Here is a 25868-nt window from a genome sequence, read left to right as displayed (position 1 = left end):
TAGCAGTGGTTAATATTTGAGAAGCAGGGTTATGAGGGATTTTTTTCCTGTTGTACTCATTTCTATATTACTTACATTATTTTACAGTGAGCACGCATTAATTGCCCTTGAGATCAGGAAAAAAAACACACAGATTTTCTTAATTTTAAAAATTAAATATGGAAATCAGGGCAAAGGGAGATAATTGCACAAAAGTAAAGGAAGGACTTTCCTGGTGGCCCAGTGGTTAGGAAATCTGCCTGCCAATGCAGGGGACACAGGTTCCATCCCTGGTCCAGGAAGATTCCACGTGCTGAGAGGTAACTAAGCCCCCTCCGAGGGGAAACTACTGAAGCCCACACATCTACATCCTGCGCTCTGCAAGGGGAGAAGCTCCTGCTTGCCACAACTAGAGAAAGTCCACGTGCAGCAAGGAAGACCCAGTGCAGCCATAAATAAATAAACGTTTTTTTAAGTAAAGGAAAAGCAGGTATAATGTGAGCATCCAAAATATATTCTAATGGTCCTGTATTTAAATCATACAAAGTGCCAAGTTTGGGGCCCAGTGCACATTTGATAAACAGCATCTACTGTTGGTCAGGACTTAATGGACCTCCAATCCCTCACAGAAACTCAAACTGCCCAACTGAGTCAGAGTAGCTAGTGGCCCAAGAAGAAAAGGGTCGGGCTGGAACATCCTGGTCCCCAGCCCCATCCCAGGCAACCTCTCTACAGCGTTGGGTGAGTCAAGAAATAGTCTAATTGGATCTGACAAGCTCTCCCTGCCCTCCTGGACCAACCTCCTAACGGGCTCCTTCTTACTACATCCTCTGAGATGGGCTGGTAGGTGGGTGGGTGTGATAGGGGAGTCTGTTCCTAGAGAGTCTGGTGATACCCGCCAAGAGCTCTAGACTCTAGCTTCAGTTCTGTTATGGAAGACAAGACAAAATAAAAAATCGAATAGCTCTTATAATGAGTCTCATTTTGTCTGCAGACCTGTAGCTGTCCAGTTTATCCAGACTCTGACTTGGTACATGGTATCAGCCACCCCCATCCAAATCAGTCAACCACTAAGGATTCCTTGGGCACCTACTGTATGCTAGACATTACCGTCAAGATGATGACAGAGGGAAAGTGGAGGAAGAATACCAGTAAAAACTGTTGCCATTTATTGAAGGCTTTAAATATAAACCTCTCCACAAATTCTGGAGGATTCTTCTTGGACCTGCATTGGGAAGATCCCCTGATGAAGGGAATGGCTACCCAGTCCAGTATTTTGGCCTGGAGGATTCCATGCATAGTCCTATTCCATGACCCCATTCCATGGGGTTGCAAAGAGTCAGAAACGACTGAGCGACTTTCACTTTTCACGTTTCTAGGATCTTGATGAGTCCTGAGGCTGGGAGAGCTAGAAATCCCACATAGACTCAAACACCAGGTACCTCTGAGACCCTCAGGCTCGGTGGCCTGGCCAATCAGAACCCTTGGCCACACTGATTGGCCAAGGAATGGATACATGTTTCAGTAACAGCCAATGAGACTTGGTTTGGGAAACGCTGTTAGAACTGTTGGGAAAAAGAGTCTCCGTTTCTGCTGGAGCTGCTGGAGACTAGGATGCATGGCTAGTGCTGCTGGCAGCCACTTTGTGATCAGGAGGAGAGCCTGCCAGAGAATGAGATCAGTAGAGAGGGAAAGAATCTTGAGGGACCAAGAGACTAACCCTGAATCCTGACGACATCATCTGAGCTCCTCAGTGCAGCCATGCCTAGAGCTTGCTTGACCCTGTCCTTACCAGTTTAAGGTAGGTTTTCTGCCAGTTCGAACGCTGATGCTCTCACTACTGTACCCAGAAACCTGAGTGTTTGGCAGAAGCATCCTCAACATCCAGTCTATAGGAGCCTGACAAGGGAATCGGTTTCTCCTGCCACACAACTGCCCACGTTTCTGTCAGCACAGTGAGCCCACAATGCCAACAGAAGCAATATGGCACCAGAACGAAGGAGCAAGTCCTCTTAGACTCGCTGTGTCACCTTGGGGGAGTCACTTTCCCTCTCTGAATGTTCATTTTTCTCGCCTGTAACATGAGGCTGGGGTGGGAATCAAGGTATCTGTAAAGAGGTTTGTTCCCATGAGGCTGTTTGGGGGAGAGGAATACTGGGGACCCCCGAGGAGCTGGGGGTGAGGGTCAGAGTTGGCAACAAACCTTCTCCCTGTTGTGCCCCGAGCAGCATGAAGACCAGGGCCTTCTTTCCCAGGCAGCCTGGAGGGATGGAACAGAAAAGACAGCCCGAGGGCTGAAAGTCCTCAGTTCTAGTCCTGGTTCTGCTGCCAGACCAGGGTCGGCCTCTGGGTAAGCGCCTCCCCTGCCAGTGTGTCCCCTTCAGAAGTGGAAAAGCCACGCCCTTTCCCCTCGGCTTTCTGGAAGAGTCAGGACCCCATCTTGTTCACTGTTGTGCAAGCCCCTGCCTCACTGATACAGCAATCCAGAATGCCCATCATGCGAGCGAAAGCGCCGCGGTCAGGACACCCGACTTTCTTTTCTCCTTTTTGCAACATGCTGTTGGAGTATGACACATACAGGAAAAAAGCACAGACCCAAAGGAGTCTTCACAAACAGCACACGCCTGTACCCAGCCCTCCCATCCACAAGCCACCCTCGACCAGCACCTGGAAGTCCCCGGTGCCCCCTTTCCAGTCATTCCTTCCACAAAGGCAAGGCTGGCCTGACTTCTGACAGCATCAAAGTGCTTTGGACTATACAGAAATGGAGCAATGCTCAACATTTTCAGTGATTCATAGCTTACAAAGAGCCCATGTATACATGAACTCATTAAATCTTCACATCAGTACTGAGGGGTAGGCAGGAACTACAAATCCTACTTTACAGAGGAGAAAACCAAGGCTCAGAGAGAAGGGAATGCCCTGAATTACAATCCTGGTAAGTGGACTGCCAGGATAACTGGTTCCATTTTCCGGTCTCCCTGGACCTCAGAATGTCCCCCCAGGCATCAGATGCAGTTGCCAGGAATGGTCTGGGCAGCTGATAGTGTAAGTTACCAGTCCTCAGGATGGAGAGAAGGCACAGACCTTCAGTCCAGAGAAGATCTGGTCACCTTCAGGGCAGGGCCACCTCTCCCTCCTTTCAATCCATGGCACTCAACAAGCTTTGTGAATTCTGGCAAGTGCCCCCCCCCCCCCCCCCCCCGTCTGCTTCCCTCCACGCTAGAGAATTCAGAAGGCCCTGGACGGAAGCAGGGAGAGTTATTTCCCTCCCTGCCCTCCAGGTGGCCACATACACTGCCCAGGTCCCATGGTCCCATTTGGCTCCTGGCACCATGTGCCCAGACCTCTCCTTTGCAGAGTCACTCTGGGCCAGCTCCTGGGCAGGGGCTGCTGCCAGCTCCTCCCCCTCCCCAAATCTACCTCTGTCCCCCATGGCTGGTTGGCAAGATTCCCCAGGTCTTTCCTTCTGGCCTCATGAACTCTTATACATCCTTCAGTGCCCCAACCCCCATGTTCTCTGGAATGTCTTTGTTTCTCCTAACCATCCACTTATCACAGAAATTAACCCACATTAATTTCTCTTACTCCACACAACACAATCACAAAGTCACACGGACAAAACACACTCTGGCTGTGTCTTTTTCTCTCCCTTTTTCACAAACTGGGCTGCAAATACAGTTGTACCAAATAATAGCCACAGCCCTCGCAGGTACGCCCATGTACACAAGCATAGTGAGAGTGAAGTCGCTCAGTCGTGTCCGACTCTTTGCGACCCTGTGGACTGTAGCCCACCAGGCTCCTCCATCCGTGGGATTCTCCAGGCAAGAGTACTGGAGTGGGTTGCCATTTCCTTCTCCAGGGATCTTCCCAACCCAGGGATCGAACCCGGGTCTCCCGCATTGCGGGCAGACGCTTTAACCTCTGAGCCACCAGGGAAGCCCACAAGCACAGCCTACTCCACAAAACCAGAGGGGTTTGGTTTCTACTCGTTTACAGCTGAGACACAAAATGTCTTTCTACCATGCCAACGTGCGTGCACAACAGGCCCCAAAAAGTACAGATCACACATCATACAAATACACAGACACACCCTTCACTCAGGCAATCACACGACCACATGTAGAGACAGTCCTTCCCTGACATACAAACCGGTGCAGGCACGGAGAAGCATCAGTCCGTCTCTCTGGTTCCTTCCCTCCTCTTCTCAAGCCTCTCTCACTCTTACACATACACACACACACAGCCCTCTCCCCCGACGCACAGCCCATGTAAACGCACACACACACATATACCCTTCTTCCCTCTTACACACACACACCCTCCTTCCCTCTTACACACACACACATACCCTCCTTCCCTTACACACACACACACACACCCTCCTTCCCTCTTACACACACACACACACACACATACCCTCCTTCCCCTACACACACACACACCCTCCTTCCCTCTTACACACACCCTCCTTCCCTCTTAAACACACACACACACACACCCTCCTTCCCTCTTACACACACACACACCCTCCTTCCCTTACACACACACACACCCTCCTTCCCCCTTACACACACACACACACCCTCCTTCCCTCTTACACACACCCTCCTTCCCTCTTAAACACACACACACACACCCTCCTTCCCTCTTACACACACACACACTCACACACACACACCCTCCTTCCCTCTTACACACACACACACACACACACACCCTCCTTCCCTCTTACACACACCCTCCTTCCCTCTTACACACACACACACACACACACACACCCTCCTTCCCCCTTACACACACAGACATACCCTCCTTCCCTTACACACACACACCCCCTCCTTCCCTCTTACACACACCCTCCTTCCCTCTTAAACACACACACACACACACACACACACACACACGCATAGAGGCACTCAGTAACAAACCCTCATGGTCTCTGCCTTCCGTCACACAGAAACACACAGGCGCGCGCAGGATCCATCCCTCCCCCGAGCTTTCCTGTCTCCTCCTTTCCTCTTACACACACACACACAAACACACTTCCCGCCCCCTCTCAAGCCTCTTTCACTCTTATACACACACGTGCGCGCGCGCGCAGCTGCAATGCCCTGGCTCACACTCCGTGCAGGCACCAGGCAGGAAGACAAAGGTCGCCGAGGCTCCCGGCGCCGCGCGCCGAACGCAGCTGAGCGGCTCCCTGGCCTTGGCCGGCCCCGAGCCGGGTGTCGGCGAGGTCTGGAGCCCACGCCCGGCGCCGGAGCCCCAGCCCGGGTCGGCCCTCGGGGGTGCGCGCGCGGCCGCCCGGGCCCGGCCCCGGCGCGCCGAGGGTTAAGGCGCGGGCGCGGGCGCGGGCGGGGGAGGCGGCCCCGCGCGTGATTGGCCGCGCCGCCCGCCCCCGCGCCCCCGCGCCCCGCCATTGGCCCGTCGGCGGGCCCGCCTCCCGGGGCTCGTAGCGCGAGCCGCGCTCACCAGCGGGGCCCATCCTCGCCGTCCCGGCAGCGCGGCCGGGAGTGGGGCCGGGAGCGCGGCGCGGGGCCGGAGCGGAGCGCGCGAACGATGGTGAGTGCCGCGCCCGGCCCGCCTCGACGGCCCCCGGCGGCGGCGCCCGGGTGGGACCCGGGGCCGGCCCGGGGCGCGGAGGGCCTGGGCGCCGGCTGCGGCTGTGGGAAGGCGTGCAGTCGCGGGGCGCGCGGGCCGCGCTCGGCTCGCCTGGCGGCGCCGCGCTCTGTTCCGTCGGGGGCGGCTGGAGCGGGTCGGGGTGGCCGCCTGGGTTCGTGCTCCCTTGGTGTGGTTTTGCGCTGGGGCGTCCGGAAGTCCCTGAACGCGGCTGGGCTTGGAGACCCTCGGCGGGTTCCGTAAGGGGGTCGGGGACCATCCGAAGCGCTGGATTCGGTAGGACCTGAGTGTCCCGGGACTCTGAGGCGGGTCTGGGGCTGAGGCTCGGCTTGGAGCGTCGTGGGTGGCCGCGCCGAGAGCTTCGGAGGAGTAGTTCGGGCGTCCTGGGACTGCGGATCCACTATGCCCTGAGGGTTGAGAGTGGATGCTGTCAGAGACCAGGGGCCTCTTGGGGGCCCCTAAGCCCAGCGATCTGGTCTCCCCAGCATGTCCCAGTAATGGGTCTTCATCGGAGGGGGCTGCTGAGGCCACTGACTCGGATGGACAGTGGCACCAGGGAGAAGGGACTTGGGGACTTCGGGGTGCGGGAGGCGGCTGCGGTGTTTCTGAAGTCCCCAGAGAGAAATCCGTTTGGTCAGGCTGAATTCGTTGCGGCTGTTTTAGAGAGGAGGGTAGCTTTGGAAGGAAAGCCAAGACCTTTCAGTACCTCTCTGGGGCCTGGTGACCTCCTTGCCATCATGGAGGCCAAGGCCACCTGCTTCTCTGTGGCTTGTTTTCCCCAAGGGCAGGCCCCTCCGACTCTCTCTCTTGCCCTGCTCTGTGCCCTGTGGAGTGGATACAGAGCACCCTGTAGGGCCTGAGGAGGGCGTGCGACAGTGATGGTGGCCACCAGTCCCAGGGACGCGGCCACACCTCCCCTTCTGTGTGACGATGCCGTCAAGCCTGAATGAACTCCCCAGGACCAACTCCTGCTCAGTCTCGGGCTGGAGCCCCCCTACAATATCGCGTTCTTCTTCCCTTCAAGCCAGGCCCCTCTTTCCTCGCCCACGAGTGTCTGCCTCCCCTGCACCACCACAAGCCACTCCAGAGTCAGTAATAATGAAGTTATGGCTTGACTCCGCACTAGAAGTGCTTAGAGACCATCTTGGATCCAACCTACCTCTTTGATCAGGAACCTCCCCCCTGGGTTGCTCTTCTTGAACAGTTGCAGTGGCACGGTGCTCGCTCCCAATTGGATCCGCACTTGATTTAAGGTCTCAGTATATGGGAAATAAAAAAAGGGTGACTTCGAGGTCATATCATACACTCTGCCTCCAAGCCCACCCTGACCTTAGTTACTCAGAAAGAGAAATTTATCCTTCTCAAAAATCAGTTAAAGAAGGAGAGGTCACTTTGCCTTGGTGACCCTTTTCAGAGCCTTACAACCTTCCAGCCTGTCAGAAAGACCCCTGGTTTTGTCCTCAAACAACTTGGGTTTGAATTCTGGTTCCTCTACTTTCCCAGAGGGACAAGTGACGTCATCACCTCTGAGTTTCCGTTTCCTCTTCATCTGTGAAATGAGATGATATGTCTTATCTCTCAAGGATGGTGTACAGGTTTGGTGAGCTAACCCAGCAAGAGGGCTTTACCTGAATACAGCTTAGTGGTTAGGGGCTGTGCGTCCACTGCAGGGCACCCGGGTTCAATCCCTGGTCAGGGAACTAAGATCCCACATGGCACATAGCATGGCCAAAAAAAAAGGGGGGGGGGTTTCACTAGTCCATAAGTGGCCATACCATCCTCAGGCTAGGAGGCATGTCTTTAGGAGAGGTAGCGCGGTGCTGCCAGGGGAGGGCTCCCTTCCGGATGGAGAGGTGGGAGAAAGCTTCACTGAGCAGGTGGCATCTGAGTTGGAAAGAACATCCCAGGTCAGGGCACCTGTGGGAGCAGAGGACCAGAGGTATGGGAGTGTGGGAAGTGCTCCTGGAAAGCCCCAATGGGGCTTGCTCGGCATGTGGGCACCGGAGCGGCAGGAGAGAGGAAAAAGTAGCAGGGGACGCTGCTGGGGCTAGGTGGTGGGAGGCTGGGGCAGGCCGAAGGGCCAGAACTCCACGGTGGGTAGCTGGTCCACTGCGAGTGGGTGGGAAGAAGGCTGATGTCAGGCTCCTCGGCCCCTGTCATTTTGGTTTCTCCTAAACACCAGGCCGTGTGCTCATTCCTGAGGTGGGGGTGATTCAGGGCTGCTCGAGTGTTTATTCCTTGGCTGTCCTGCTCCACGGGTTTTAAACAATTCCGCGTTCTTGCCCGCGTTGCCGTTTCCCCTGGCCCCTGGGTTCCTAACTGGGCTCTGCCCCGAGAGCGCGTGGGCTGTTTCCCATGCCCTGCCTCCACCTCCTTGCTGGTCGCCAGCGCCCCGCCTCGGTCTCTAACCCCTGGTCAGGGAGTCAGCGCTGTTCTCAGAGGCTTCAGGTAGATCCCCCCACCCCACAGGCTGGGGAGACGAGGGTTCTCAGGAGGCTTTCTGTGCCTCCTGTCTCTGGTTGTGCTCATACTGGCCAGCAGCAGGCACAGAGAGGCGAACGGGATTGTCCAGGGTCACACAGCAAGATGGCACCAGAGCAGGCACAGACCTCCTGGATGTCTGAGGGGGGGGTTCCCAGACAGACAGTGGGGGAAGGAGACCCAGCCTGCTCTTGTGGAGCCCTGAGAATGTTTCTTTACCTTCCTAGCTAGGGGCTGAGCTGGAGGGCCGGCAGTCATCTTTACCGTAAGTGGCTGAGCTGAGAGCCGGGTCCAGCTCCCAAGTGACAAGACTGGGTGTACCACCTGCTTGCTGCCTGCCTTTGGGTCAGCTGTTCTTTCTCTCTGCATCCCCTTTCCTACCAAGTGCGGCAGGCTTGCTCCTTGTCAGGATAGCAGGCCAATACCACCTAGGACGTGACATAGAAATGCTTCACAAATTGTTGAGAACTTGAGGGAAAGTATGATTGATCGGCAGGAGGAGAAGGGGACGACAGAGGGTGAGATGGCTGGATGGCATCACCGACTCAACGGACATGAGTTTGAGTGAACTCCGGGAGTTGGTGATGGACAGGGAGGCCTGGCGTGCTGTGATTCATGGGGTCGCAAAGAGTCGGACACAACTGGGCAACTGAACTGAACTGAACCGGGAGATGGTGAAGGACAGGGAGGCCTGGCGTGCTGCAGCCCATGGGGTCACAGAGTCGGATGCGGCTGAGCGACTGAACAACAACGACAGAATGGCTGATTGAAGATGGGAGGCCGCCACACGCCCCTGAGCCAGTCCGCAGGGAGTTCCCAGATCTTTCCCCGGGGAGGCCAGGCCACCTTGCTGTTGGGTTATTGCTTACAGGCACCTTATTAACTTTTGTTAAAGAATAGATACATTCTTTCCCAGATGGAATTGGAGAGACCAAGCCCTGTACAGGGGAGAAGCAGGATTTAAGTAGTAGGAGGGCTCCAGGGTGGGTTCAGCAGAAAGTTTCAGGCGTTGGCCAAGACAGAAACAGCTTGGCCAAAGTCCACACTTTGATGTCAGCGGTGACAGCAACGAGGGAGGAGCCATCAGCAAATGTTTACGACCTTTTGTTCCTCTCAGTTTTTTCCTTCCAGTAAGTAGGTGAGCGCCTCACCCTGGCCACAGTGCTGCATTCACTCGTTCACCAAAAAGTATGCCTGGCACAGTGCCAGGAGTTGGGTCTGTGGGCATCAGTGTGGATGAGACTGGGAGGTCTGTTTTTCAGTCTGGCAATCAGGAGATATGGAGCAGGAAATTACAAGTGTGATTTCTGTTACCAAGGAGACACACAGGGTGCTGTGGCACAGATAGGGCAACCTGGGGCCATAAAAAGGCTGCCCTAGAGGACGTGCCATGAAGGCTGTGGCCTTAAAGAATGGACAAGACGGGGAAGAGCATTCCAGGCAGAGGATGCAGTAAATGGGAGATGGGACAAAACTTGGTGTTCTCGGGAGCTAATTCGCCTGCAGGCTCAGAAGATGACGCTTGGGAGGTGGCTGGGGTGGGCGTGTGCAGGGAGGGCCCATTCAAGATTTGGGGCTGGATCCTAAGGGCAGTGAGGGGAGTGACGTGGTCAGGTCTGCATTTTTTAGATCATTGCAGAAGCTGCTTTTGCAGAGAATGGAGGGGAAGGGCAACGATGGAGGCCAGGAAACCCATTAGGAGACTGCCGGAGCTGCCCCAGGAGAGACCACAGTGGTCTGAACACCCACTTCTGCCCCCGCCCACCCCACCCCACGCCCGCATCACACTGCCCAGGGTGGGCGGTGCAGCGAGGAGGGGGTCTGGCCCTAGAGGTCCCTCAGAGCCCCCTGCCCTGTGGGCATGACCTTCCTCCTCTCCTGCTTTCATGCAAATAACTAGGGGGCCTCCAGGAACTTTGATCTATCAGAGGAGAAAGGTGAAATTTCCAAAAAGTTCTGAAACAAGATAGAAAATGGGGATGCAGCTTCAGGGTCCCTCTGGCCATGGGGGTGTATCAGGGAAGGGTTTCCAAAGGAGACGGCATTTGAACTGCTTCCTTGGGCCACAGTGAATGGAATGGAAGGCTTCCAAGGATCCAAGCTTTGAAGAGAAGACAGTAAGGAGATACTGACTCACTGGGAAAGACCCTGATGCTGGGAAAGATTGAAGGTGGGAGGAGAAGGGGGCGACAGAGGATGAGATGGTTGGATGGCATCACAGACTCGATGGACATGGGTTTGGGTGGACTCCGGGAGTTGGTGATGGACAGGGAAGCCTGGCGTGCTGCGGTCCATGGGGTTGCAAAGAGTCGGACACGACTGAGGGACTGAACTGATCTGAAAGAGATGTCGTCTGGCAGGGGGCAAAGTTTAGTGAGTAACCAGTGCTGACTGAACCCCATCGCCAGAGAGGGGCGCTCGGAGGCAGGGACCTGGTGGTCCTGCCCTTTCCCCAGTGGTCCTGAGGATGGGGTTCCCAGGCCTGTCTTGGCTCACTGACAAGCCTCAGAAAGGCTCCCTCTCCCCACAGGCCTCGTGGTGGGGGAGTTAGTGAGGGGCAGATGTAAACAGAGGAACAAGTTTCTGGAAAACATTCAGGAAATAAGCTGAGGGAGGATCTAACTTCAGGGAGGTGGGCCTGGCTGCTCCATCTCTTTAAAATCTTGGAGCGCTTGTGTTAAAGGGTGATTTGTAACCACCTAATTCAACAACCCTGTTTTACAGGAGGAAAGACTGAGGGGTAACGTGAGCGTCTACCATGTGCCTGGCACTTAGATGTCACCCTTGTGACCGTCACACCAACCGCAGGGAGCAGGTTCATCCCCATTACGGACCTGGGAAGGCTGAGGCTCAGAGACCAGTTAGCGAATTAGGACCTGAAAGCAGGCAGCAGCCTCCTGATTACTCAGGATTCTGGCTTCATTCCCACACTGCCACTCTATTTGGCAGAAGCGGCCTTCCTGGGAAAACCCCCTGGGGACGCGGATGGGACTGTTGGGCAGTGGCCAGAGGCCCTGGGAGCTGGTTGGGGCTGGACGCAGGCCAGGCTGACATATTGATTACCTTTCACCTTTGCCCAGCACTTGACAGTTGGTGAGGTCCTTCTGCCCACCCCCGTTCACCACCTGTCCGTGATCCCACGGCCAACAGGTGGCCAAGCCAGGGCTGAAACCCAGGTCCGTGTCCCCCAGCCCAGACCCCTGTCTCGCAGCTCCCGGCATAGAGCCGGGGGCCCCTGGACCAGGTCCCCAGTGGCCCCTGGCTGGAGAAGTCCCCAGCCTCCTGACCTCATGCTCCGTGTGTGTGAGCCAGAAGACAGACCCTCCTCTTCCCCAGGCTCCTCCCCACCAGCTCCTCCCTTCTTCCGCGGGGAAGGCAGGATGGGACTGTGGGCAGCAAGCAGGAGTCGGGTTACAGGGTAAACACAGTGTCAATATTTAGCTCCGCCTGGAACCGGAGCCTGCCTCCCACACGCCGCCCCCAGGTGTGCGGGCCAGCCGGGAGCTGGTCACCCAAGGCAAGGCTTCAGCCTGGGGCTCTCCGCAAGTCGTGCTTTGTTTTCCCATCTGTAAAATGGCGTGGCTGGAACAGACCGATTCAAGGGGCCCTTTTCAGCCGTGATATGTAGGATTCCAAGCATGATGCTCTGATTCAGAGCACGGGTGTGGAGTTGGCCAGACCGGGGTTTCCATCTCAGCTCTGCATTTCCTCCCTGCGAGGCTGTGGGAGGTCAGCCCCTTCGAGCTTCAGTTTCCCCAGTCTGTAAAATGAGCTGCTAACGGACCTGTTTTGGAGGATCACTGGTGAGGATTAACAAGATGACACATTGATGCGGAGAGTTTGGGGCACAGGATAAGAAGTGAGTAGGGCTTCCCTGGTGGCTCAGACAGTAAAGAATCTGCCTGCAGTGCTGGAGACCTGGGTTCAATCCCTGGGCCGGGAAGATCCCCTGGAGGAGGGCATGGCAACCCACTCCAGTTCTTGCCTGGAGAATCTCCGTGGACAGAGGAGCCTGGCGGGCTGCAGTCCATGGGGTCACAAAGAGTCGGACACGACTGAGCGACTGACACACATAAACACGAGGGTGAGTAAGTGATGGTGGTGGCGGTGGTTGGCGGTGGTGGCTGTTAGTCCAAGTAAACATTTGATAATCCTCTGGATCCAGGCACTGGGTTGCGTCACTTGGGAACAAGAACCAAGGGTGGGGACTGTAACCTCAAACCCTCCTAGTACTTGGGCTGGGGGAACCCAGGAGCTGAAAAAGTCCCTGGGTTAACACCACACACACACACACACACACACGCACGCACACACCCAAGTCCAGGACTGACCTCAGCAATCTGTGGTGGGAGCAGGGTGAGGGAGGAGGCAGAGGGGAGGACGGATGCATTTCCAAAGCGGTTGTTTCACAGGAGCTTTGTGGCCAGCACAGAGAGCAGCCGTTGCCTCCAGCCCTGGAGAGGAGGGGCCATGGGGCAGGCCAGGCAGGGAGGGGCTCTGCCAGCCGCAGAAGTGGCTCAGGGTCCAGCCTGGCTCCCTCGCTTTTTGCGCTGTCACTTGGGACAGCATGTCACCCCTCTGAGCTTCGTTTCCCTCGTCTCTATTATGGAGATGGTGGCACCTGTTTTGTATTCCGGTTGAAACAGTTGTATCAGATGCGGTTTTGGAAGAACTCAACTCCCTCCTGGGTTCAGCCAGGGGGCTCAGCCCGTTTTATCAGCCTTTTTTATGGTTTCAAGAACCACTAAAGGTCCTGCTCATCAGGGTGCTTCTTGAGGGCATGAGTGTGCATTCTTTAAAATTGTGGCAGAGAAACTTTCCTGGTGGTCCTGGGGTTAAGAATCCTCCTGCTGGTGCAGGGGCCATGGACTCGATCCCTGGTTGGGGAGCTGAGATCCCACCTGGCCACAGAGCAGCTAAGCCCGTGGGCCACAACCCCTGAGTCTGTGCTCTGGCACCCCTGAGCCGCAACAAGAGAAGCCCCTGCACCTCGACTAGAGAGTAGCCCCTGCCCACCGCAAATAGAGAAAGCCCACGCACAGCAGCAAAGACCCAGTACAGTCATGAATAAATTAATTAAACAGTTGCGGCATCATTTACACAAGATGCACACATCTTGTACAGCTCAGTTTTCACAGATGTACTCACCTACATAACCGCCACCTTCCCACCGCCCGCAGAGTTCCCACGCGCCCCGCTCCTGTGGGGAGCTCCAGTGTCAGTCCCCCTGCTCAAGGGGGCCGCTGACCCATCTTCTCTGGCTCTGTTTCGCCTGATTCTGGACTCTGCGTGAATTCGCATGTATGTGCGCCTGGGTCTGGTTTCCTTCAGCGCCGTCAGCACTGAATGTTTGTCGCACCTCTGAGCTGTTGCCAGGATTCATGCCTCTGTGGGCTCTGTTACGTGCCTCTGGGTGGATGTGCTTGTGTGCATCCGTGGATGATGTTTGAGTTGATTCCAGGCTGGATGGTGGTGATATTCCCGTGCCTGTCTCTTGGGTGGGTCGTAGGAGTAGAACCGCCCGGTCGGAGGGTCCGTTTGTGTTTCAAGGAGGGCCCTGTTCACCTCTTTGCCCGGGGGCCCAAGGCCTAACCTAGAGTACCTGCTTGATGAATGCCTTTTTAAAGAAAGATGGAATTTGAGCTCTTGCTTTGTCTTAAGGCTTCAGACCTATGCTGATGGCCTCAGGACCTGACTGCTCCGGGCAGGGGCTCTGCCCAGATCCAGAACTTTGTCTAGGAGCCCCTCAGTCCTCAGGGCAGGGTGGGAGTCTGGCCCGGGGGACCCCAGGCCGCGAGGCTCTACCACTGAGTGGCTGTGGGACCTTAGGAAGTCCCTTCCCTCCCTGGTCGTCAGTTTCTGCTTCTCCCGAACATGGTGTGGTTTGAAGGTTTCTGCGGCTCCCTGGTTTCCAGTGGGCTCCCCTCGCCTGGGAGCATCTGCTGCCGATTGCTCTCTGATTCTCCGCCTCTGGGCTTGCTCCGCTGCCCCGTGTCCCGAATCTCCAAGGAAGGGCCCTTTAGGAAAGTGGGTTGTCTCCTCCTTCTCGGCACCCTCACTTAGTACCCTCTCATGACGCCGTCCTCTCTGGGTGAGATTCCCCCCCCACCGCAGAGGGGGCCCCTGGCTGTAGGAGCCCCATGCATGGAGTCTCTGCAAAGGTAACAGGGCCAACCTGGATCTGAATCCTGCTGCTGCCGGCTCTGTGACCTTGGGCAAGTGACTCCACCTCTCTGAGTTGCTGCATCCTCTTCTGCAGGGTGATAAGGCTGAAGTGAGCTCCTGCCTCATGGTGGGGGTGGCAGAACCCCCGCCCATAAGGAGCTGCCTTCTAGGAGAAGGAGGGGCAGATTTTAAACAGGCAGACCAGTCAGCCGAAAAGATCCCATCAGAGAAAGGAGAGAAAAGGAAAACAGGGATGAGGCTGTGAGCTGGGAAATGGGAAACTCTAGATGGCTGGGGAAGGATGAGGAGGGGGTGGCTAGGCAGAGATGCGGGGAGAGGAGAGAATTCCAAACAGGACAGCCAGTGCAAAGGGCCTGAGACAGAGACGAGGGATTGGGCACATTAGGAGTGTCCGGAAGGCTGATGGGTGGAGGGAGCAAGGGGGAAGTGGGTAGGAAGAGGTGAGTGTGGAGAGGCCACATCCTACAGGGCCTTGTCAGGCTTGGGGTGGGGTTGGGGAAGTCGGTGTTTCCTTTTTTAAATTAATTATTTTTGGTTGCACTGGGTCTTCCTTGCGTGGGCTGTCTCCCATGTGGCTGGGCTGGGCCTCGCCACTTTCGGTGGGTGCGTGGGCGTCTCATTGTGGCGGCTTCTTTTGTTGCCAAGCTCAGTCTCTAGAGCGTTTGGGCTTCCGTAGTTGCATCCTGCGGGCTCAGTAGTTACGGCACACAGGGTTTAGTTGCCGTGGCATGTGGAATCTTCCTGGACCAGGGATCAAACGTGTGTCCCCTGCGCCAGCAGGCAGACTCCCATGCAGTGTGCCACCAGGGAAGTCTGGCGTTTCATTTTTCAGAGCGACGGAAAACCGGAAAACCGCTGCAGGGCTCCAGACAGGGAGGGGACTCATTTGGCTTTGGGAGGGCCCTGGTTGCTGTGTGGGGAGGTGGCCTGTAGGGAGCAGGAGTGAGGCAGGGAGGCAGTGCCCAGTGGGAGACACTTTCACCTGTCCTGTGCGCAAAGGAGGCTTCTGTTACACCAGGATGTGGGCTTCGAGCAGCTACTTCAGAGGGGAGAGAGGTGATAGGACCATCCCAGGTGTTAAAGATGTTCCTGGCAGCTGAGCCTGGTGGGCAGAGAACTGATGCTTGGAGCCAGAGAGACTGGTCTTAAGACCTGCCTTTGAACTCAGCCTTCCAGAGTGAGCTTCGGGTCCTCCCAGAGGGACCCCTTTCCCAGAACCCCAGGCCCTGGAGACCCAGGGACATGGAGCAAGAAGGGCCCCTCCGCACCCCCTGCCGAGAAGTGAGGCAGAGGGAGTGATGGCCTCCAGGGCTCCCAGTGCTCCCTACCCCCACCCCCCACCCCCCCGGCAGGCTGCAGCTCCCACAGCCCGGCTCCAGTCCGTCCTGTGGCTTTGTGGTTCCCGGGTGTTCCGGGCTGGTCTGAGGCAGGAGGCAGCCACGAGAAAGCGGTCCTTCACCTTCCTCTGCCCCTGAGTGGGTGGTTACTGGGCATCCTGCTGGGCTTCCCCGGTGGGTGGGGAGGGAAGCCACAGGGAGGGCAGGGCCTGGGAGTTCACGGTCTCATGAGAGCAACATGCAAGTGGGGACTTAGATGTCATCTAGAGCAGCCGCTTCATGGGGAGACAAAGGCTCAGGAAGGGAAAGAACAGTCTTGTGGTCCCTGACTGCTTCCCCTTCCGTGGGAGTCCTTTGCAGCCAGCAAAAGTTAAGAAGTTAATACGAGGTCTTTCTGTATATCCTCCCTTAAGCATCAGCTCTGGCTTGAGCTGGTGTCTTTCAGGAAAAAGGGATCTGGAAGTTGAAACCCTGGAAAACAAAGGGCCTGTATCTGGAGAGGAACGGGATTAGAATAGAGGCATTTAGTGGGGTGAGGAAGGGAACTCAGAAGGCTGAAAAGAGTTGGAATTCAAGCTGAATCAGCATTTGCTGAATGCATATTCTGTGCCAGGTATGAGGGCATCTCTGCACCCCCCACCCAAGGAACTCCCAGGCCTGTGGGAGAGGCAGACGAGTCAACTGGCAACAAGTGAGAAGCCACAGCCTCTAAAGGCTGGGGGAATGGATGACTGATTTGGCCCAGGGTGGAGATTATTTTGATCTGGGTCTTGAAGGATGAATAGGAGTTCGCCAGCCAGGCAGAGCCAGAATTTAAATCTGAAGAGTCTGGCTTAGCTTGGCCCCACTACCCTGTGAGCCTTGGGAGATGTGATCCCTCTGGTCTTGGGCCACTGAGTGTGGCCCCTGGGCAACTGTCCAGCCATTTCTCATCCAACCCCTGCTCCTGTGCTCTCAACCCTGCTGCCTTCCGCTTCCACCAGGGTGGTGGGTGGTTGACCAGCCTTGCGTGGAGAATTTCTGCCTCTCTCGATGGCCAGGACTTCAGTCCTGAGAAGGACACACAGATTCCCCCGCCAGTGCCCCTGTGGTTACAGAGGAGGCACAAAGGGTCGGTGACGATTTCCTCTTTCACTTTGCAGCTCCCCTCACTTCCCTGCACCCACCCCACCCCCAGCAACCTGAGGTGCACTTTGCATAACGCTCTTCCTCAGATCTTTCTAACAACCCCAGCAATTAGAGGTTGGTTGTCACTATGTATGGATGTGAGAGTTGGACTGTGAGGAAAGCTGATCGCCGAAGAATTGATGCTTTTGAACTGTGGTACTGGAGAAGACTCTTGAGAGTCCCTTGCACTGCAAGGAGATCCAACCAGTCCATCCTAAAGGAGATCAATCCTGGGTGTTCATTGGAGGGACTGATGCTAAAGCTGAAACTGCAATACTTTGGCCACCTCATATGACAAGTTGACTCACTGGAAAAGACTCTGATGCTGGGAAAGGTTGGGGGTGGGAGGAGAAAGGGACGACAGAGAATGAGATGGTTGGATGACATCACCGACTCTATGGCAGTGAGTTTGAGTGAATTCCGGGAGTTGGTGATGGACAGGGAGGCCTGGCGTGCTGTGATTCATGGGGTCGCAAAGAATCGGACACGACTGAGCAACTGAACTGAACTGTCACCATTTTAAGCCTGCAAAACACCTGAGCTGCTGCTTGAGAAACCTGTATGCAGGTCAGGAAGCGACAGTTAGAACTCGACATGGAACAACAGACTGGTTCCAAATAGGAAAGGCGTGCATCAAGGCTGTATATTGTCACCCTGCTTATTTAACTTATATGCAGAGTACATCATGAGGAACGCTGGGCTGGATGAAGCACAAGCTGGAATCAAGATTTCCGGGAGAAATATCAATAGCCTCAGATATGCAGATGACACCACCCTTATGGCAGAAAGTGAAGAGGAACTAAAGAGCCTCATGATGAAAATGAAAGAGGAGAGTGAAAAGCTCAACATTCAGAAAACAAAGCTCACAGCATCCGGTCCTATCACTTCATGGGAAATAGATGGGAAACAGTGGATACAGTGACAGACTTTATTTTTCTGGGCTCCAAAATCACTGCAGATGGTGACTGCAGCCATGAAATTAAAAGACGCTTACTCCTTGGAAGAAAAGTTATGACCATCCTAGACAGCATATTAAAAGGCAGAGATGTTACTTTGTCAACAAAGTTCCGTCTAGTCAAGGCTATGACTTTTCTAGTAGTCAGGTATGGATGTGAGTTGGACTATGAAGAAAACTGAGCACCGAAGAATTGATGCTTTTGAACTGTGGTGTTGGAGAAGACTCTTGAGAGTCCCTTGCACTGCAAGGAGATTGAAGCAGTCGATCCTAAAGGAAATCAGTCCTGAATATTCATTGGAAGGACTGATGTTGAAGCTTAAACTGCAGTATTTTGGCCACCTGATGCAAAGAGCTGACTCATTTGAAAAGACCCTGATGCTGGGAAGGATTGAGGGCAAGAAGAGAAGGGGACGACAGAGGATGAGATGGTTGGATGGCATCACTGACTCAATGGACATGAGTTTGAGTAAACTCCGGGAGTTGGTGATGGACAGGGAGGCCTGGCGTGCTGCAGTCCATGGGGTCGCAAAGAGTCGGAGACGACTGATTGGCTGAACTGAACTGCACTGAACTGTCACCATTTTAAGCCTACAGAAGGCAACAAAGAGAGGTTGAGCTGCATGTCCATGGGCTCACAGCTAAGCAAATGCTCTAGAATTTGCTCCTTATTTGGTCTAACTCCACGGCGTGTGCTCACGTTTCTAAGCCGTGAGGAAGCAGACCAGTCATGATAGGCTGGGCCCTTCTGGTGACCGGCGCTCCGACCCCCATCCACGCATTCTCTGGGCTTCTCATCAGGGCCCCAGGATTTCTGCAGGTAGGTGGTAACAGTACGACTCCACTGTATTAGTGGCAGCCCTTCTCAGGCCCAAGTGTGCGTGAGAGTCCCGCTCTGACTCCGTCTCTGTGGGGTAGGGTACGGACAGGAAGTCACGTTTCCAGTGAGCTTCCTGATTCTGATGCTGGTGGGTGACTGATCACACTTGGGCAACCCTGACTTTCTGCACATCCGCTCTGCAGCCAGCACTGTTGTGGGCCTTCTGTTTTGTCATTTCAGCCATCAGAACATTGCTTGGTGGGGAAGTTGGTACAAAAGAAAGTGGGGAGTCTTGAGACTTCGACCAGTCATGATGAGGACATTTGTAACCAACATGTCATACGTATTTCATCTTCAGATTGATCGAGGAAACTCAGGCTTAGCGAGGTTCAGGGACTTAGAACCCACATCCCTCAGCCACTGATGCCTGTGTTCTCAGCCCTGCACGTGGCCTCTTTTGCACATTCCCAAACACAGGTTCTTAGAGGCCTGGAATCTAAGGAAATATGGGAAGATTGGTGGTGGTGGTAATTACCATTTTTGAGCAACTCCTACGTGCCAGGCACAGAGTATAGAATGGTGAGCACACAGAAATGGTCTTGGGTGATTGCACAGATTTATGATTTTGAGCAGAATACTGTGTGATCTTATGTCTGAAGAGCTCATCCCAGGCAGGGGTTGGGGGGAGAGCCATGTCAGGGAAGATATCTCTCAGGAAAAAACAACTGAGGAGAAATCCGAAGGGTGAGTTACGTATTAACCAGGTGAAAAGATAGAAAAGTACTCTGGGCTAAGAGAATGGCTTGTGCAAAGGTCCTGAGGTGGGTGGCCTATACAGCAGGCTCAGCATAAGTGGAGTAGAAAGTAAAAGTGACCCAAGGTGAGGCAGCGGGGTTTGTCAGGGCCTTGGCCCCATGGGACTGTGTGGACCAGGTGAGCCACTTGGCCTTCGTCCCAACAGCAGTGGAACATGGAAAGCCACGAGAGTGTGCGTTTGCAAATCAATAAACTTTATAGGCTCTATTTTCTTCTACAATGAAAGATCCCACTTAAGCCTGTGAAGTAAGAAAAGGCAAACATCACTAACTCTCAGGGTGGAGGGCCCACCTGGCCCTGGTTGGGGTGCCCACAGGGAGATGGCAGGACCCGAATCGCCTTCTATGAAACTCACTCTGGCTGCTGAGTGGAGATAGGCTGGGGGGAGGGGGCAGGAGTGGAGGTGGGAGATGGTGGTCCTGCCCGAGGGAGTGGAAGGGAGAGGCAGACAGAGATGTGGAGGGGGTGGGGGGTGGAGGAGGGGGGGTGGGGGGTGGAGGAGGGGGGGTGGGGGGTGGAGGAGGGGGGGTGGGGGGTGGCGGTAGAGCTGCTCACTTTGATGAGTGAGAACGGAGCCCAGGAGGTGTGTGAGCTGCTCTGGGTCAGGGTCACACAGCTTGTGGGCGGGCCTTCCTGCAGAGCTCTGACTCAGGGCCGAGCTTCCGGGCAGCTCTTTTGCAGAGTCCTCCTTTCAGGCCTTCTCATGCCTGCGCCCACTCCCAACTCCCCAAGGGTGGGGCCTGCTGACTTCAGGGGAGGAGGGGCTTCCTGGCACAGATCTGTCTTTGAAGCATCTACCAGGGGGAGGGTGGTGCTCTGACACCCGGATTCTTTCCCTCTGCCCTCTGGCCGGCCATCCTCCAGTTTTGAAGGAGTCCGCAGAAGTGGGGCTGGGATGGGGACTGGAGCTGCTGTGCTTACATGGCCCCTGCTTGGGCAGGAGTGGGGGCCCTTCCAAGGATCTGAGGAAACGCCCTGCTGCGGAAAGAAAGGAAGGACCAGAGCCTGGGCCTCTGCTGGTGGGGCCCCCCCAGACGTAGGTGACGCCCCTGCACCCACACCTCTGAACTGGAAACAGCTGGCTGCTGTTTTCTTCCTTCCCACCCCCCGCCAGCCCTGCATTAACTCCCTGGCACATGCCACCTCTGAGATGTTCAACGAAATGAATTTCTCGCCCTGCAGGCCTCCCCTCCACCCCCTGGCTCTAAACCATCCCCTCTGCGGTTCTAAGAGGCATGACGCTCCTGCGTGAACCGCATTCCCTTTGTGTGGGAGCCCCCATTTTCCTCTCTGCAGCTCAGGCTCCCCTCTCCAGGTTCCAGAGTCCATTCTCCTCTTGGGACCCTTCTCCCTGAGAATCGCCCCTGGACCTTGGACCTGGGCGTGATCTCTCTCTGGGGCCCAGCTCCCCCGCTCTACCGGGGATGGCACACACACACACACGCACGCACGCACGCACACACGCACACACACACACACACGCACTTACACAAGGACTAGGTCCTTCTCACCCTGACACACAGTGTGTGCGTGCTTAGTTGCTTCCATCGTATCCGACTCTTTGTGACCCCATAGGCTGTAGCCCACCAGGCTCCTCTGTCCACAAGATTCTCCAGGCAGGAATACTGGCGTGGGTTGCTCTGCTCTCTTCCAGGGTATATTCCTGACCCAGGGGTCAAACCCACATCTCGTGTATCTCCTGCATTGCAGGCAGATTCCTTACTGCTGAGCCACAGTAGGTGTCAAGAAGTGTATTCTCTTTCTCCTGCCACCCCCTCTCCCTCCCCCGCAACCTTGTGACCCCTTCCGAGTCCCCCTCCCCCACCTGGGTATTTTTACTTAGGGGGCCACATGCTGCGTGACACCCAGGGCTGGGAAGCAGCTATTATTAACTCAGGACATTGGGACAGGGAAAAGGCTCAGTGCTACCAGCTCAGCCCCCTGTCCGATGTCCTGTTGAGTCGGGATGAGGCAAGTTTGGGACCGACAGAGAAAGTCCCCTTCCCACCACTGGGAGCTCAGCTGTGGACATCGTCGCACTGGCAGGACACGGGCAGCCTCTTTGGAAGCGAGCTGGGGGGTTGGCGTAAGAGCCACTGGTGGCTTCTTGGGGAAAGAAGCCGGGGTCTCCCTGGGCCTGGAGGACAGTGTCTGGACACCTGGTGCAGGTGCAGCGCTTTGGGCCACCTGTTCTCCCCGTCCTCGTACCTGTCTGCTCCGCGGAGCAGGAAGCAGGAGCCGCTACTGAGTGAACACTAAGTGAGCCGGGCCCTGTGGCAAACGGCGGTTGCATGTCATCAGAGTCCGTCTAAAGTGATGGGTCCACGAGACCCTGCCTCGTGGTCTAGTGGTTAAGACTGCACTTCCGCTGCAGGGGACGTGGGTTCCATCCCTGGTTGGGGAACTAAGATCCCACATGTTGCACAGCCAGCCTCCCTCCCCGCCATAAAAAAGAGAGAGAGAAGTCCTAGCGTGTCCCCATTTAACAGATGAGGAAACTGAGGCTTGGTGAGGCAAGGTGACTCGGCCAAAGCCACACAGCTTAGAGCCGTGACTCCAGAGCCAGGAGTGTTTTGCAGGCTTCTCTGGAGCATCTAAACTTCTGGACTGGGATGGGGTGGGCTTGTGGCTCAGAAAAGCTGTCAAGTGTTGGAGATAGAGAGGCTAGCCAAGGAGCATGAGAGGAAGACTGCTCTGGAACCCTGACCCGGGATCTCTCTGGGGGGAAGCGGGTGGTCCCCTCCAGGGAGGGACCAGGCAGCTGGAAGCAGGTTTCGAGCTGGATGAGGAGCTGGCACTGTTCTGTCCTCTGGGCATTAACGCCCTTTGGTTGTGCCTGTGGCTTCTCTGCCCTGGAAGGGAAGCTCTGGAGGGCAGAGACCCTGCCTCTTGGCCCACCTGCTCCGGGCAGACGAAAGATGAGTTGGGGGGCGGGGTGCAGCCCCACAGTGCTGGAAGAGGGGTGCGTCTGGACGGGGAACAGCCCTCCTGGGCCAGAGGAACAGTCCTGGAGCCAGTGCGTGGTTCACAGGGTCACTGGGGACAGGTCTGTTAAGTGTTAACACCAGCTAATGGCGACACAGAGTCCAAGACATAAAACCTGCACTTTGCAAGCAATTGCCAGCCTCATCTGTTGTGTCATGTGTTTCTTTCAAGAACAGAACCTGGAACAAAATGTCAGGGAGCATCTCTGCCAGTGATCTAGGATCCCTCCAGACTGAAGAGGGATTTTTTTTTCCTTCTTTGGTGATCTGAGAGTTTTCTTACTGTCCCCAAGTGCCAGTGAGTCAGCCATAAAGCTCATTCAGGAAAGTCCAGGGGAATCTTTCTCCTCCATCAAGTTCCATCTGGGCAGGGCCAGGTAACACCTGGTGACACACTCAAGGTTGGGTGAGGAAAACCAGGCACACTCCACCAGCCACTTGTTCCTGCCACCCCCGCCTGCATTTGTCACCCGTTCCCAGGGCACAGAGCCGGCTCACCCTGCGCAGGCAGGCAGATCAATGACCCCAGGCAGGGCTCTTCCAGCCTGACTCAACACAGCCCTGGCCCTCTCTGGGGGAACGTGAGTCACTTCTTCAACCCTGGAATGTTTCTCTTTGTGTGGAAAGAAGGGGAAAGGAAGAGGGTGGGGATAGCCCCACGTGGGGCTCCTTTCTCAGGCCCCGGAGGGAGGGGTTCCAGGCGACTGTTGGAGGGGCAGCCGGACCCAGTTAAGTCAGTAAACTGTGCTGAGCTGAGCAAGCAGAGGCCCCTCCCCTTTCCTCTGCACCCCCCCCCCCCCCCCCCACCCCGCAACCTCAGTTCAGTTCAGTCGCTCAGTCGTATCTGACTCTTTGCGGCCCCATGGACTGCAGCACGCCAGGCCTCCCTGTCCACCAACTCCTGGAGTTCACTCAAACTCATGTCCATTGAGTCAGTGATGCCATCCAACCGTCTCATCCTCTGTCGTCCCCTTCTCCTCCTGCCTTCAATCTTTCCCAGCATCAGGGTCTTTTCCAATGAGTCAGTTCTTTGCATCAGGTGGCCAAAGTATTGGAGTTTCGGCTTCAGCATCAGTCCTTCCAGTGAACACTCAGGACTGATTTCCTTTGGGGCATGCTATTCCTTTCTATCCCTTGTGAAGTGAGTGAAGTGAAAGTCACTCAGTCGTGTCTGTCTCTTTGTGACCCCGTGGACTATACAGTCCATGGAATTCTTCAGGCCAGAATACTGGAGTGGGTAGCCTTTCCCTTCTCCAGGGGATCTTCCCAACCCAGGGATGGAACTCAGGTCTTAACCGCTGTTTAACCTGGCCAGGTTAAGAAGGTATCTGGGGATGGGAGATGTTGATTAGGAGTGACTGTTCTGTGGATTTGAAAGCCTGACTTCAGCAAGGGCGAGATGTGTGACGAATCCATCCATTAGTGATGGCTCCCAGGGCGTGGGGACAGGGGTGCAGCTTTGCTGGAGAGGAACTGGGGAGCCTGGGTTCACCCTTCCCCTCTTGCCCAGTTTCCCCGTTATTTGCTAGGTGACCTCACAAAAATCCTTTTCCTTCTTTGAGACAGTTTTCTCGTCTGTAACACAGAGCAAACAATTACCGCCCACAGGAGCTGAGAGGTAAATGAGGAAGCATCTGCAAAGCAGCCTCATTTCCTTTGCATCCTGACTCAGATGTCACTTTCTCAGAGACCCCTTCCTGGCCACGCTCCTGAAAATTGCCCCCCCTCCATTTTCTGTCCCTTTCCCTGCTTGGTTTTTTTCGTTAGCTCTCACAGTCCAGCACACTCCCTAGTTTATTTATTCACTTTCTTTCCTCCCCTCACTGACCCATAAGGATTTCTGTGGGTCTTGTTCCCTAGTTCAGCCACTTTTAACGGTGCTGCCACATGGCAGGTGCATAAATATTTGTAAAAGAATGAGTAAGTGAAAAAGCAAGTGAAAAAATGAGCAGAGTCGTGTCAGCCCCAGGCGCAGTGCATCGCCGTTCGTAAGGCCTAGGCGCCTCTTCCTTCTCCTCCAGCTGTGTTATTCCGGATGGACCACTCTCTCCAAGTCAGCTCGTCCACTTTTAAAAATTTGTTTGTTTGGCTTCTCCGGGTCTTAGTTGCAGCATGCAGACTCTTTCTTTGCCACGTGCAAGCTCTTAGTTGTGGCATGTGGGATCTGGTTCCTTGACCAGGGATGGGACCTGGGCCCCCTGTGTGGGGAGCTTGGAGTCTTAGCCACTGTGCCACCAGGGAAGTCCCCTCCTCATCCACTTTTGAGGGTTCATGCTTTATATGTGAGCATTTCATACTAGTGCATGAGATTGCCCTGGGGAATATAGTGGGGGGACAGTTATAATAAAATTAAAAGTTACTGGGGGAGGTGGGAAGGAGGTTCAGAAGGGAAGGGTATATATACATATATACTTACAGCTGATTCACGTTGTATAGCAGAAACCGACACGACATTGTAAAGCAGTTATCCTCCAGTTAGAAACAGTAAATGAATAAAAGGCACTGCTTTGGAGTCAGATGCAGAAGGGACATGAATTTTTAAGATTCTTTTTTTTTTAAAGAAGCTTCAGTAAAGACTTTCCTCCATGTCCTCAGACCTCCTTGGCTCCAGGCTCACTCTCTGGGCACCTTCAGGAAGGTGTGAGGAGGCCTGGTTTGGGAAGTGACCCCAATCTGGAAGCCCCACAGCCTGCCCTCCCTCCTGAACCCCTGGGGATTCCAGCAAATGTGCACAGTTCCTACAAGGCACCCACCCCAGCGTGTCTCATCCAAGGCCTCGGCCGATCCCTTTCTTAAGGTGCTTCTTTTTCCCAGGAGAGTCAGACCCTGGGACCTGGAGCCCTGAAACCCCCTTTCTTTAAATAAGCATTTTGTTTTGAAATAATTTTGGGTTTCCCTGGTGGCTCAGATGATAAAGAATCCACCTGCCATATAGGAGACTCGGCTTCGGTCCTGGGGTTGGGAAGATCCCTCGGAGAAGGGAATGGCTACCCACTCCAGTATTCCTGCCTGGAGAATTCCATGGACAGAGGAGCCTGGCGGGCTCCAGTCCATGGGGTCACAAAGACTTGTACACAACTGAGTGACTTTCACTTTGGAATAGTTTTAGGTTAACAGAAAGGTTGCAGAGATGATAAGGCATTTCGGTATCCTCACCCAGCTCCCCATCATGGTATTAACATCTCTCATGACCACAGGACGTTTGTCAAAACCGAGACACCTTCGGTGGTTCATTGCGGTTCATTCAATCCACACCTGGATTTCACTGGTGTTTACACGCGTGTCCTTTTCTGTTCCAGAATCCCATCTGAGTCACACCCGACAGTTAATCGTCCTGTCTCATTAGCCGCCTCTGACCTGTGACCATTTCTCAAAGTTGCCTTGTTTTTCCTGACCTCGGCGATGCTGAGGGTACAGGGCGGGTGCTCTGTGGAGCGGCCTTCTGTTTGCATTTGTCCTGGGGCCTCTTCGTGATGCCTTCCTCTGTCTGCTGCACAGAGGGGTCCCCAACGCCACGGCCT

The 25868-nt window shown here is 55.1% G+C and overlaps 1 protein-coding gene across 1 annotated transcript in view; it reads left to right on the top strand.

The window, feature by feature from the left end:
* The first annotated feature begins 5421 nt into the window (after window positions 1-5421).
* The window catches only part of ECE1 (endothelin converting enzyme 1), a 126711-nt gene continuing 106264 nt past the window's right edge, over window positions 5422-25868 (top strand). Inside the window, exon 1 of the mRNA XM_055398761.2 lies at window positions 5422-5544. Within this exon, the coding sequence (XP_055254736.1) occupies window positions 5542-5544 (3 nt within the window). The 5' untranslated portion in view covers window positions 5422-5541. The remainder of the gene's footprint in view (window positions 5545-25868) is intronic.

Source organism: Moschus berezovskii, chromosome 2 (genome assembly GCF_049115385.1).
Source record: "Moschus berezovskii isolate FMDL1 chromosome 2, NW_MosBer_1.0, whole genome shotgun sequence".
In the NCBI taxonomy this organism is placed as follows: domain Eukaryota; kingdom Metazoa; phylum Chordata; class Mammalia; order Artiodactyla; family Moschidae; genus Moschus; species Moschus berezovskii.
The sequence above is the reverse complement of the archived record's forward strand: the minus strand, read 5'-3'. Positions and strand labels throughout refer to the sequence as shown.